This window comes from Phodopus roborovskii, unplaced genomic scaffold (assembly GCF_943737965.1).
Source record: "Phodopus roborovskii unplaced genomic scaffold, PHOROB, whole genome shotgun sequence".
Lineage (NCBI taxonomy): Eukaryota > Metazoa > Chordata > Mammalia > Rodentia > Cricetidae > Phodopus > Phodopus roborovskii.
In genome coordinates, this window is record NW_026125295.1 from 24,572,575 (window position 1) to 24,586,036 (window position 13,462).

The 13,462-nt window shown below is 37.2% G+C and overlaps 1 protein-coding gene across 2 annotated transcripts in view; it reads left to right on the top strand.

The window, feature by feature from the left end:
• Rasa2 (RAS p21 protein activator 2) overlaps window positions 1-13,462 on the top strand; it is a 90,402-nt gene that overhangs the window by 20,065 nt on the left and 56,875 nt on the right. For both annotated transcript variants that reach the window (XM_051206812.1, XM_051206802.1), the window contains exons 3-4: window positions 3,577-3,680; window positions 5,705-5,799. In XM_051206812.1, coding sequence (XP_051062769.1) covers window positions 3,577-3,680; window positions 5,705-5,799 — 199 coding nt within the window. The remainder of the gene's footprint in view (window positions 1-3,576; window positions 3,681-5,704; window positions 5,800-13,462) is intronic.

The following is a 13,462-nucleotide window of genomic DNA, read 5'->3' on the forward strand; positions in this document are numbered from 1 at the left end:
GAGCAACACATATTTACAGTGTACAAGGGTTGTCATAGCGAGTTTGCAGCCCACATGGTGAAAGGAGAGAACCAGCTCCCAGTGCTTGCTCTTTGGCCTCAAAAAACAATAAATGGTAGCCTGAAAGATTGGGAATAATACAATTCAGAAATTTTGTCATAAGTCATATATGCCCATATTGATTTAGAATCTTGATGTTTTTCACATTTGCCATACAAACTCATAAATTTCTTTTTTATTTACATTTATGAATGATGCAATCGTGTTACCGAAAGGCTGAATAATTTGTCATGTAATGAAGGAAGTTAAAAGCACAGCTTGGATTTGAGACCCGAAATTACTAAATTTTAGTCTGTTACAACAATTTTATATCACAAGGTAATTAGTGATAAAAATTAAATAGTAATTGTCTATACGTTGAGTCCTTGTAGTTTGTAATATGTAGCCATAGATATGAAAATAACTAGAATTGGCTTATATGATTTTTTAACCCTTACCCTTTCTGAATTTTTGTGTAGTGGGAAATGGTGAAATCAGTTTTCTTTATTTCTTTATCCACCTTTAAAAACAAGAAAACAATTTGAAAGATACTGTAAAGCTAGCAGTGTTACTACCATAGACACTTGAGAGTATAGCTAGTTAGATTAGATAATGCTTGGATTCTGAGTACCCTCAACGATTTATATTAAAAACCGTTCCTGATCTTGATTTTATTATAATGTTCTTGATACTTGTGTAAGTTGTGATCAACCATCCAGCTGAAGTAACTACATGGTAGATCTTTCTAACTTTTTCTCCCTCTGAATTTTTTCCTTCATTTTTAGTTTTTATAACTTTGAATTATAAAACAGAAAATACTATAGAATTAACAAAAGAATGATGTAAGAGATTTTGCTTTTCAACATTTCTAAATCAAAGCAAAACCCTTAGTAATTCAGAAATTTAAAATATGAGAAGTCTCAGATATTTTATAAAAGATGTGCAGGTGTCTGGGAGACACATGAAGAGAGATGGAACACCTTTAATCATCAAGAAACCACAGTCTAAAACCGTTTTGTCACTATTAGGGTTTAATCAGTAATATAATGATAGAACTTTCACCAGTTGACTCATGTTGTTGCTGGAGATTCTTGTCCCGCCAGGTCCCATCACCCTTCAGCCCCAAATAAGCACACAGACGCTATATTAATTATAAAACTGTTGACCGATGGCTAGGGCTTCTTATTGGCTATCTCTGTCTTAATTATTAACCCATTTCTATAAATCTATGTATTTCTACATGGTCTTGGCTTACTGGAGAATGCCTCGACCTGTAGCCTTTGGCAGCTGCATGGTGTCTTCTTGCTCTGCCCCTCTCTGCCTACCTCTCCTAGAATTCTCCTGCACTGGTAGCCCTGCCTATCTTCCTGCCTCATAATTGGCCAAACAATATTTATCAACCAATAAGAGAAACATATATACAGAAGGACATCCCCCATCAGACTCACAATGTGACGCGTTAATTACAGAGGGTATAAGGGAAGTTTCTGGGAGATAGGTTTTATTTTTAATTCAATCTTTGAAAATTCTGTGTAGTTGGACTTTCTTTTGGGACTGCCAGCCTCCAAATAATGACACAGAGACTTACTAATTATGAAAGATTGGCCTTTAGCTTAGGCTTATTCCCAACTAGCTCTTATAGCTTAAATCAACCTGTTTCTATTTGCACTCAGCCATGTGGCTTTTTACATCTTTTACATTCTGTGTGTCTGACTCCCTTCATGTCTTGCTTCATGTCTTTCACAAACTTAGATTCACCCCTCTCTCTCTGCCCAGAAGTCCCACCTAACCTGTCCTGCCTAGATATTTGCCATTCATCTCTTTATTAAACTAATTTGGTGCCTTAGACAGGCAAGGTAAAACAGCAGCAAAAGTTTATACAGCTTGCTCAGATATCCCGCAACAATTCTGTACATGAATGTATTGTTTTTAAATCATACCCCTGGTACACTCTCTGAACTCCTTCCAAAAAGTTCACCTATTTTCATGTATTTTTGTGTATGTATGTGACCCACTGAGTTTAATTAAGGCTGCTTGCATAAGCATGGGTAGGACATTATTTACTGGAGCATGGGCAACTAACCAATGGCTACACCACCAAAGAAAACAATTTCTCCTTTTCCAATAGCTATTAACTGCCAATGGGGCCTCCCAAGCCTCTTCCCCAACCATGATGAGTCAGCTGATAAAGAGCTTGCCTTGGAAGCATTGAGAACTTCATTTTTAGATACTTAGCAACCCATGTAAAAAGCCAAACACTTGTGCTATAATCCCAAGACTGAAAATGTGGAGACAACAGAATCTCTGCAACTTGCTGGCCAGTCAGTATAGCCAAGTCAGTGAGCTGCAGGATCAGCTAGAAACCCTGTGTCAAGGAGTCAGGTGGAGGCAGATGAGGAACTAGACTCCCACTTCTGATCTCTGTGCTGATGCGCACATACACATACATGCACACACAAATCAAACACTGAGGCTGGGGAGACAGCTCAGTCAGTAGTGCTCGTTGAGCAAGCATGAGGACCTGAGTTTGGGTCCTCAATGCCCATGTAAAAAGCTATTTGTCGTGGCATGAAAATGAGCTGGGCCTAAATGAACAGAAAGATCCAGGCTCAGGAAAAGAATCTGTCTCAAAAAATTAGGGGGAGGCAGATTGAGGAAGACATTCAACATTGATTGACTTCTGTACTTCATACTCATACACTCATACCTGCACACATATGTGTGCACATATACACACACATACAAAGAAATCTTATCACTGGGCTAAGAAAATGGCGCAATGGTAGAGTACTTGCTAGTATATACAAAGCCCCAGGTTCTAGGCCCTGTACTCCCCACCCCCATAAAACTAGTTGTTTGTGTAAGGTACTATTGGGAGCATAAGGAAACTTTCTAGAGTGGTAACTGTTCTATATTTTGATGAGGATAGAAGCTACATAAGCTTGCAAATTTATCAGAGGTCATCAACCTCCACAGAATTTATAAATAATTCAAGAAAGATAATGAAAATATTTAATAATATTTATAATACATTTTAAAATATTTTATATAGCATTATCCATTTTAGATGTTAGGTATTATTGTGGCCAATACAATTTTATATAGTTACATATTTCTAGTAATTATATTTTAAATTAATTTATCTAGTTATAGTTAAATTACACATATAATTATGGTGTTATAATAATGTGAATGGTTTTGTTCTTGGCTTTCATTTAGGTCTACTTTAGGTGAGCATGGCCTAGGCAATTACTAGATCTTCTGTCTAGTTTAGAATTCTTTTGGCACCTGAGGTCTTTTCAGTTCAGCCTGATTTGTATAGGATTTGTCTGAAACAGTATTGAGAATAATTTTGGGGTTTTTGAAGTTCTTTTCTAAAGAATTTTAGTTTATAATTTCATTGATGTTTATTGAAAGTGACATTTGAGTGTGATTTTATTTAACAGTACCATTTTAATAGTGGTAGTAATGAATTATTTAATAGTAATAATAAATTATATATTATTTGGCATAATGTGCTTTTTCTGTTCTTTCTAGACCATACTTCAGTGAAGAATTTTACTTTGAGATTCCAAGAACTTTCCAGTATTTGTCATTTTATGTTTATGATAAGAATGTTTTACAAAGAGATCTTCGTATAGGTAGGTACAACTCAATAATTTTTTTTTTTCAAGACAGGGTTTCTCTGTGTAGTTCTAGCTGTCCTGGAACACACTTTGTAGACCAGACTGATCTCAAGCTCACAGATATCTACCTGCCTTTGCCTCCAAAGTACTGGAATTATCAAGACAAAATATTTGTAAAATGAGAAAAATATGCAGTATGTTTTTTAAGTCTATCCTGCAGTTGTATAATCACCTTCTGCTTCCAGGAAGAAAAAACAGAAAACACTTTGAACATGTTTTTCTGTGTTTATTTTTCTGAAGTCTTCCTATTCATTTGATAGCTCAAAGTTGATGCTGCTTCTCATAAAAGTTTTTCATTTTCTTGGTGTTTTCAAATGCTGAAGTAAAAGTAAGCTGTATTACAAGCAAAAGGGCATAACATACATTTGAGATACTTGAAAATAGTTTTGTTTTGTTTTCTTTTAGTTTTTTAGGTATATTGGTGTTTTATCCGAATTTATGTGTCACCCCTAGGACTGGGGTTATAGGCAGTTGTGAGCTGCCATGTGGGTGCTGGAAATTGAGGGTCCTTTGGAAGGGCAAAGTGCTCTTACCAGCCCCAAGTAGTTACTTTTTAAAAAAGGGAAAAAAGTGAATTGCTTTTAAACTGTAGCACATCTCTTTTGTTGGAACTTTTGTGCAGTCTTTGAATTGCTAATCATATGCAAAACTATGTGTACTTCTTAAAACTTGAATCAAGGAAGGAAATGCTTTGCACCAACAGGGCAAATATTTCATTTAAATATCATTTGTTTCTTTCTTTCATAGTACTTTGTTCATGGTACATTATCTTTCCCCAGTAGAGAGGAGCACTTTAGAGAGCTGCCTCGATTTTTTAAATGTATGAATTGAAGCAGTATAGTCAGGTTAACAATGTTTTGATGAAGTAAAATTTTGTTGTTGTTTTGTTTGTTTTTGTTTTTTGAGACAGGGTTTCTTTGTATTGCTTTGGAGCCTGTTCTGGAACTCACTCTGTAGACCAGGCTGGCTTCGAACTCACAAAGATCCTCCTGCCTCTGCCTCCCTAGTGCTGGGAGTAAAGGCATGCAACGCCAATGCCCGGTGATAAAGTGAAATTTTAAAAAGGTGAGTTTTGAGTTACATTTCATTACTAGGTGGTAATGTTTGTCCTTTCACTTAATTGTAACATATAACCTCTTGTTAAATGCAGCTGTAACTGCTCAAAAATAGCCAACACATAACACTTCATTCACAGCTTTATAGAACCTGGAACATTATATTTCACTGCCATTTATATTTTGTTTTGTTTTGTATCCTGAATATACTAGTAAAATATTAATCTGAGTAAATTATAGTACTACAATACAATTACATTAGAGTCCAACTGAGTGAGTTCATTCTTTTCTTTTTTTCTGGTATTTTGAGACAGGAGTTCTCTGTATAATAGCCCTGGCTGTTCTGGAACTCTGTTTGGAGACTAGCCTGGCTTTGAATTTACAGAGATTTACCTGCCTCTGCCTCTGCTTCCTGAGTGCTGGGATTATGGCTGACTTTTCTAATTCCCTGATTCAGAATGACCCACAAGAGTCTGCCAATGGACAAACAGAAATAAGACATTTCTCTTTTATGGTATAGGAGGAAAAAAAAGTCATAGACACGGGTTTTTAAATTCTGTACTCCCAGCCAGGCAGTTGTAGTGCACGCCTTAAATTCCAGCACGTGGGAGGCAGAGGCAGGTGGATCTCTGTGAGTTTGAGACCAGCCTGGTCTACAAAGAGAGTTTGAGGACTGTTACACAGAGAAACCCTATCTTAAATAACTAAACAAAGGCAGGAGGATTACCATGAGTTCAAGTCTATCATGGGCTATAAAACAAGTATCAGGACAGCTAGGGCAACATAGCAACATCCTATTTCAAAGAAAGGGGTGGTGGTGGATTTTTATATCAACTGATTCAAATCTAAAGTATTTTTTATAAAGTATTCAACTCTGCTTATGAATGGTAAGATTGTATAAAATGTTTTTCTCATTTTCTGTAGGAAAAGTAGCCATCAAAAAAGAAGACTTGTGTAATCACAGTGGTAAAGAAACTTGGTTTTCACTGCAGCCTATTGACTCAAATTCAGAAGTTCAGGTAAGTTAGGTACTACAAGAGATTGTGACATACAGAAAATGAGTGAAAACCAACTAATTATACTAGTTTATACTGTTAGAACTTGTTATACCTTAAGTTCTAATGCTACACATTGTAGAGCTTCAAGTAATAGGAGCTAGAAGCAAGTGGTTGTTTCATGTGGGTATGAAAATAAAGTATGAATGGTGAGGTAGCTCACTGAGTAAAGGTGTTTGCTGCCAAGCCTGAGTTCAATCCCCAGAACCCCTGTAAAGGTAAACGGAAAGAACCAACTCTCACCTCTGACCTCCATTTGTATTCATGGCACCTACACACATACACAAACATATATTCATAGATGACTAACCACAAAATCTAAAGTCTAAAAGACATATTTATAGAAGATAGTCATGAGCAAAGTACAATAAATGCATATCTAGAAATGGCACAGTGAAGCATTAGTTACTGCAACTGATGTGCATTGATAATTATAAGAAAAAAGTGTGTGGATGTATATACATATCTGTTTAGGAGTTTTGTTGTTTGTTTTTGAGACAGGGTCGATCTGTGTCCTTTAACACACTGTGTAGACTTGGCTGGTCTAGAACTCATAGAGGTCCACCTATCTCTGCCTTCCAGTGTTGGGATTAAAGGTGTATGCTGCCGCACTCAGCAAAAGGACATTTCCTTCATTTCTGGGTCCTAGTATCAAAAAAAAAAATCTTTTTTGAGAACATTTTAAAGGAAAGGATGTTTTATGAGCTCTGTCCTTTAGAGGAATACGGGAATACATGGAAGTCTGATTGTATTCATTCTCATCAGGATACTTCTATTCCATTTCTAATAAGCTAGACAGGAAAAAAATGTTACTTATTTAAACCATGCCTGGCTCTCCAAAGCACAGCGTCATTCCTACCTCCTCCTTCCTATTCACCTCTTTTTATTTGAAAGGGTATCATTATGCTTGTTAGCCTCTTCTTTCCTCTTGCCAGAATAAAAGGCTGTATATAGATTCTGTACATGAACAGAACTATATATTTAGCCAAATAGTTGAACTTTCTAGAAAGCTTGAGTTTCTATGACTGAAGAATTATTTCTAAGGGAATTTTTTTTTTGTAACCCTATTTATTAAGTGCAGTAATGATTGTGAAACCATTTCTAAGAGTGTAATTGCAATCAGGATTCTTCGTCTCTTGAGGAGACTATAATTTGCCTCTAGGACTCAAACAGAAGTTTAATAAGACAAGGGGAAAAACATACCCACAGATAATTTGCAAATAAGTGTATCTCCATTTCCTCATAACCTTTCATGCAATCTCTAGGTTTAAATTCTCAAAATTGTGTGCTGAAATCCCTTAAGTACACAAAACAGCCAAGGGCTGCTTTTGGTTTACCTGCTCCACCCCATTTTAATATTCACTCTTTCCATTTGACTGTAAGTATCATTCAGATCCCACTAGTATAGCCCTGTCAATAACCCAGGTCAGAAGCAACAAATGTGAGGAAGTAGTCAGAAAATTTTTACTCAGTATTTTTATGTATGGTTATTCTGATGATCTTTGGCTTTGTTTCTGTAAAATGAGAATAAAACTCACTATATTGGACTCATATTAATTTTGAGCTGTGTTGTAGTTCGGTTGGTAGAGTGTTTGACTAGCATTCCCGAAGACCTGGATCCCCAGGATCACTAAAACTGAATATGATGGTATATACTGTAATCCCAGAACCTAGGAACTGAAGAGGGGATTTAAAGCCAGCCAGGCTACATAAACTTTTGTTTTTCAAACAAACAAACCTATTCGTGTCTATGCAAATGTAAATTTATTACCATCAGTCAGTCTAGTGGTGTCCTAGTTAGGGTTTCTATTGCTGTGATGAAACACTGTGATCCAAAACAGCAAGTTGGGGAGGAGCTCATTTGGCTTGTACCTTCCGTATTGCTGTTTGTGGCAGTTTGAATGAATGGCCCCATAGGCTCATAGGGAGTGGCGCTATTAAGAAGTGTGACCTGGAATATTTGTGGCTTTGATGGAGGAAGTGGGTGACTTGGGGTGGGCTTTGAGGTCTCTGATGCTCAAGCTAGGCTCAATGTGGCACTCTCTTGCTACTGCCTGTCGATCAAGATGTGGAACTCTCAGCTCCTTCTCCAGCATCGTTTCTGCCTGCCTGCTGCCATGCTTCTCACCATTATGATAATGAACTAAACCTCTGAATTATAAGCCAGCCCCAATTAAATGATTTTTGTTTTGTTTGTTTGTTTTTTAATAAAAGGAGTTTTCATGGTTATGATGTCTTTTCACAGCAATAAAACCCAAATTAAGACACCGTTTATCATTGAACTCAAACAGGCCAGGAACCTGGAGGCAGGAGCTCTGATGGCAGAGGCCATGGAGGGATGCTGCTTATTGGCTTGCCCTCATAGCTTGCTCAGCCTGCTTTCTTACAGAACCTAGGACCACCTGCCCAGGGGTAACACCACTCACAATGGGTTGGGCCCTCCCCCATCAATCACTAATTAAGAAAATGCACTACAACTGGATCTTATGGAGGCATTTTCTCAACTGAAGTTCCCTCCTTTCACATAACTCTAGCTTGTGTCAGGTTGACATAAAACTAGCCAGTATAGGTGCCTTTCTAATGTAGCCTTACAAAATTACCAATTTACTTTTTCTTTTTTTTGACACGATTTACTACATTTTCTGTATACAATCCACATGAGGAATTGGGTATGTTGTTAACCTTTTTGGAGGTGGTACGCACTGTGTACCTGAGGTTGGCTATACACCTTAGAACCTCCCTAGTGTTGGGATTATAGTCATGCATCACTGCACCCATCTAATCTTTCTAGTAATTTGAATACAGAGGAAGATAAGAAAGGGCTTTGAGAGTTTGATCTGAAATGGATTAGAAGATTTAGTACACTTTCTTTATTAAATGCATTCTTAATGACCAGCATCCATTTTCTAAAGAATTTAAAGATTTTGTTCTGAAAATGTAGAGCTCTATAGAGTATCTTTATGTAATACTTGGAGACAATACTAGAAGCTAATATGGTGGCACAAGCTTTTGACACTGTATATATAAAACTGTCACCTCTGAAACATGAAAATACTTAAAGTAGCATTTGGGTTTTATATATAGTATTGGCATTTTAAGTTTTAGTACTGTTTGGGTTCATGACCATTAGTCATTAACCTTTCCAGAACTTTTATCTAAAGTGGTAATTAGCAAGATTTACCCGTTATTTAAAATAGATTGTAAAAGAAGGGTGCAGTAGGAGGTGGGAGGGATGGATAATTCTTTTTAAGATAATGTGGTGTCATTGGGAATATTATTTAGCCACAAATTGATCCGAGAATACCACATTAACCTTGTAAGTATAAAAGATGTGAAAGCAGCGCATACTTAATACAGAGCCTAGTCTGTTAGTGTTTGTTTACTCTGCATCTTTTTAACTTTTAAAAGAAAACACACAAACATAAAAATAGATGACTATATAGAAAGTGATGAGAGTGAATTTAGCCAGGACTCCATCTAATAATTACTTTTAGTAATAATAAAAGTGTATACTTGTCACAACAGTGAGTACCTAATAAACATTATGTCATTTAAGGTCCACAATAGCACTTTGAGGTAGGTCGTCTTAACCTCATTTTACAGATTATTTTAATAGGATTAAAGATGCGCTGACTTCTCTAGTCACAGAAACTGATTCCAGTGGAGATCTGTCTTGGTGTAATCACACACTAGACTGCCTAGAGGGGGTGCATTAGAAAGTTCCTAGGGAGCTTGTGAGCTCCTCATCAGGCTTTTGCCCAAAGGCTGCATGTTGATTAGCGGTTAGGTTCTGACAGTAGCAGACAAGATAAAAATTCACATAAGTTAAAAGTGATCTTTGAAGTGACTTTAAATTCTCATAAAATGGTTGCCCACCACGGAGACATTAATGAATGAGCACTGTGTGGTGTTATCCTTTGCAGGAGGCCTCAGCCCCGCAGCAGTGTGTGCTGTAAAGCCTTGGGACTGAGATGTGCTGATTGATTTCTTTCCATGTTTATGTTTTCTTACCTTTCTCTTTGCAGAGTGGATAGTTAATGTTTTCTTCTTTCTCTTTCATTGTATCAACTTTATATTTGTAAAATAAAGAGAAAAAAGGTTTGGGGGTTATGGGGGAATTGTGTGTGGCAGGTGTATGTGTGTGCAGGAGCTCATGTGCTTGTGGGCTTGCACATTTAGAAGCCAGAGAATAACCTCGGGTGTCATTCCTCAAGATACTCCCTCTTGCTCTTTGAGATAGGATCTCTCCTTGGGACCTGGAGTTCACTAACTTGCTAGGCTTGCTGCTCAGCATGTCCTGGGGATCTGCCTGTCTCTCGCCTCTCTAGCATTGGGATTACAATTACACAATATCACATCCACCTTTTTTTAAAAGTTATTTTTTAATTTTTTGAGATCATATAATTACATTGTTTTTCCTTTCCTCTCTCCAAACCCTCCCACATATCCTTCTTTGTTCTTTTTCAAATTCATGTCTTCTTTTTTCATCAATTGTTGTTACATACACTTATGTGTACATATGTATGTATATACATATATCCTTAAATTCATAACTACAATCTGCTCAATCTGTACAATATTGCCTTATGTATGTTTTCAGGGCCTCCCATTTGTGATTGGATAACCAATTGGTGTGTTCTTCCCTGGGGAAGACTATTTTCTCCTGCTGTTAACACTCCTTAGGTTGCTATAGTTCTTTTTGTAGAATTGGGGCCTCCTGGGCTACCCTCATCCCCTTTAGCTTTCTGTTGGTAAAACTTTATGGGTGTACTTTGTAACATTACTATTAGGAGACAGTTTCACAGCAGACTTTGTGATCCTCTGGTTCTCAACATCTTTCTATTCCCCTCTTGCACAATGACCTCAGGCCTTAGGTAAAGGAACTGTATTGTAAATGTGTCTGTTGGGGCTGGGCACCACAGCTCTGCATTTTGCTGGTTATGGTTTTCTGTAATGGTCTTGGTCTGTTGCAAAGAGAAGTTTCCTTGATATTTCAGACAAGGACTACACTTAACTCTGGGTGGAGGGGCACATACTTAGGATGTAGTTAGACACTTAACTTTTTACACACCCATTTTTCTGGGTAGGTGGTAGAGATTAAATGCCACATGCATATGTGGCAGGCTCTTTACCAGCCAAGCTCCCTCTGCTGCCATATTTAAAAGTCTTAAAGATAAAATTTCACCCACTCTTTTTATCTAATGAGAATACATACCTCTTCCTCTGTTTCTTTCTGTGAATTTGCTGTTGTATATACTGTTAATACAATATTCATCTTTGAGTCTCTGTGTACATACAGCTTCCTCATCCTCAAACATCTGACTCACAATTTGCAGAGAAGTTGGCTAAATTTGGGTCACTATCCACTGAAGTCTAATTTGATGTGGTTGGAGAAAACATTATAGGACAGTACATTCTGGAGTTTGGGTTAGGCCCGTTTGTCTAAGGGCTTAAGTAGATGAAATGATTAGTATCTTTATCTCAGAAAGGGAGATACTTAATTTTCTATCTGTCACCACTAATTAGTATTTGAAATTCAAATGATTGCTGATTATTGTTGCCCAAGGATCGTTGTGAAATGAGGATCTCAGTGTAAAGGATTGTCTTTGCTTGTAAAGACACAGGAAGTGACATGCACAAATGTAGTTTAGTTCTTAAAAGAGAAGATCCCCACCAGTAACTTGCATTTTATACCCAAACTGTTTAAATATTTTAGCCTTTTACTTTGCTACTTTATTATTGCAGTTATTATTTTCTTTTCAGAAGTTCATGATAGCAGTATTTAATGGGTACAACTTATACATTTTTGGACAGATTTTGTTTTGTTTTGTTTTTGTTTTTTAAGACAGGTTTCTCTGTAGCTTTGGAGCCTGTCCTGGAACTAGCTCTTATAGACAAAGTTGTTCTCGAACTCACAGAGATCCACCTGCCTTTGCCTCCTGAGTACTGGGATTAAAGGTGTGCACCACCACTGCTCGGCTTTGGACAGAATTTTAATTTTAAAAATTTATATGTGTTAGTATTTTGCCTATATGTATGTCTCTACGCATGTGTGCCTAGTGTCTGTTGAAGCCAGAGGGTGTTGGACCTCTTAAAACTGAAGGTACAGATGTTTGTGACTCTCCATGTAGGTGCTGAGAGTTAACCCAGGTCCTCTACAAGAGCAGCCAGTGCTCTGAACTGTTGAACCATGTTTTCAGCTCCTTGGCAAATTTTTTAAAAAAAATGTTTATTTCATGCGTATGTGCTTGTGCCTGTGTACATGTACATGTGCCACATGTGTGCAAAGCCCACAAAAGTCAGAAGAGAGCATGAGATCCCTTGGAACAGGAGTTGCAAGTGGTTGTGAGCTATCATGTAGATCCTGGGAGTCAAACCTGGGTTTTTACCAGAGTAATGAGTGCTCTTAACCACTGAGACATTTCTTCAGCCTCTTTTCTGCCTTCTTCATAACACACAGAATTGGGTTCCGTTTTTTGCAATTTTCCCCTCTGGATTGAACTGTTCTCTTAAACCATTAAAAAGTGCCTTCAGACTCTGCAGTGAGCCTGAGGAAGCACAAGTGGCTCACCCCACTTAGGACTCTAAGCTCAGTGGGCATTCTAGCCCTTCTCTTCCTTGACTTTTAATCAGCTCTTGATTCTGACTGACTGCTTCTTTCATTTCAAAGCACTTTCCGCCTTAAGTTCTAGTCTTGGTTTCTGATAGTCATTGTGTGACACTTGGTGTCCTTTTTCTGTGTTTTCGTCCATACAAGTGAAGTTAGTACAGCTTACGACAGTGCCTTCTGTAAATTTTGTTTGGCCTGCAGCCATCCTCTTAGCTGTAAAGATGCTGGAACTCATAGCTTTCAAGCTTTGTCCTATTCTTGTTTCTTAGGTACCATGATGTAGAGCACTGTTAATTATGGGTGGTGTCCCACACAACTTGTACAGACAGCAAACCCAGATGTAATGTCAGTTATGTCCTTTTGATGCAATTACTATTTAATCTTACCCAACAGGATAATCTTGACCATCTGGATCATACCATAAGTTATTGATTGTTACATACTTTTTTGTTCATGGCCTTTGTTTTAAACGACATTTAAGAAGGAATTTATAAGTTTATTAAACACATGCTAAATTAATGCATCATGAATATAAAAGTATAATTCATTATTATTATAGGTTGATTTTTAAAACTTCATTTCACTTATAAATTTGTATATAGGAAGTAACAGAAACTAGCCATTCTGTCTCTTTTTAAATTTCATTTTTTACATTTTTATTCATTATTTTGCAACAGGGTCTCACTATATAGCTCTGGAAATCACTGTGTAGACCAGCCTGTCCTTAAACTCAGAGATCTTCTTATTTCTGCTTCCTGAGTGCTGGGACTAAAGGCATGCATCACTGTTCCCTGCTCTCTATTTCATTATTAAATTATTGTTTAAGAGAAAAACAAACCTAATATAAGAGATGTTATAAAGCAAAACTTTGTGTTTTATGTGATAGTTGTGTTCAAAATTATTTACAGAGACAATTTCTGTAGATAAAGCCCTGCCAGATGCTGTGTTGTTGTACACTGTAATTCCAGCTACTCTGTAGGCTGACGCAGGACAGGCATCTAATCTGATTTCAGGAAC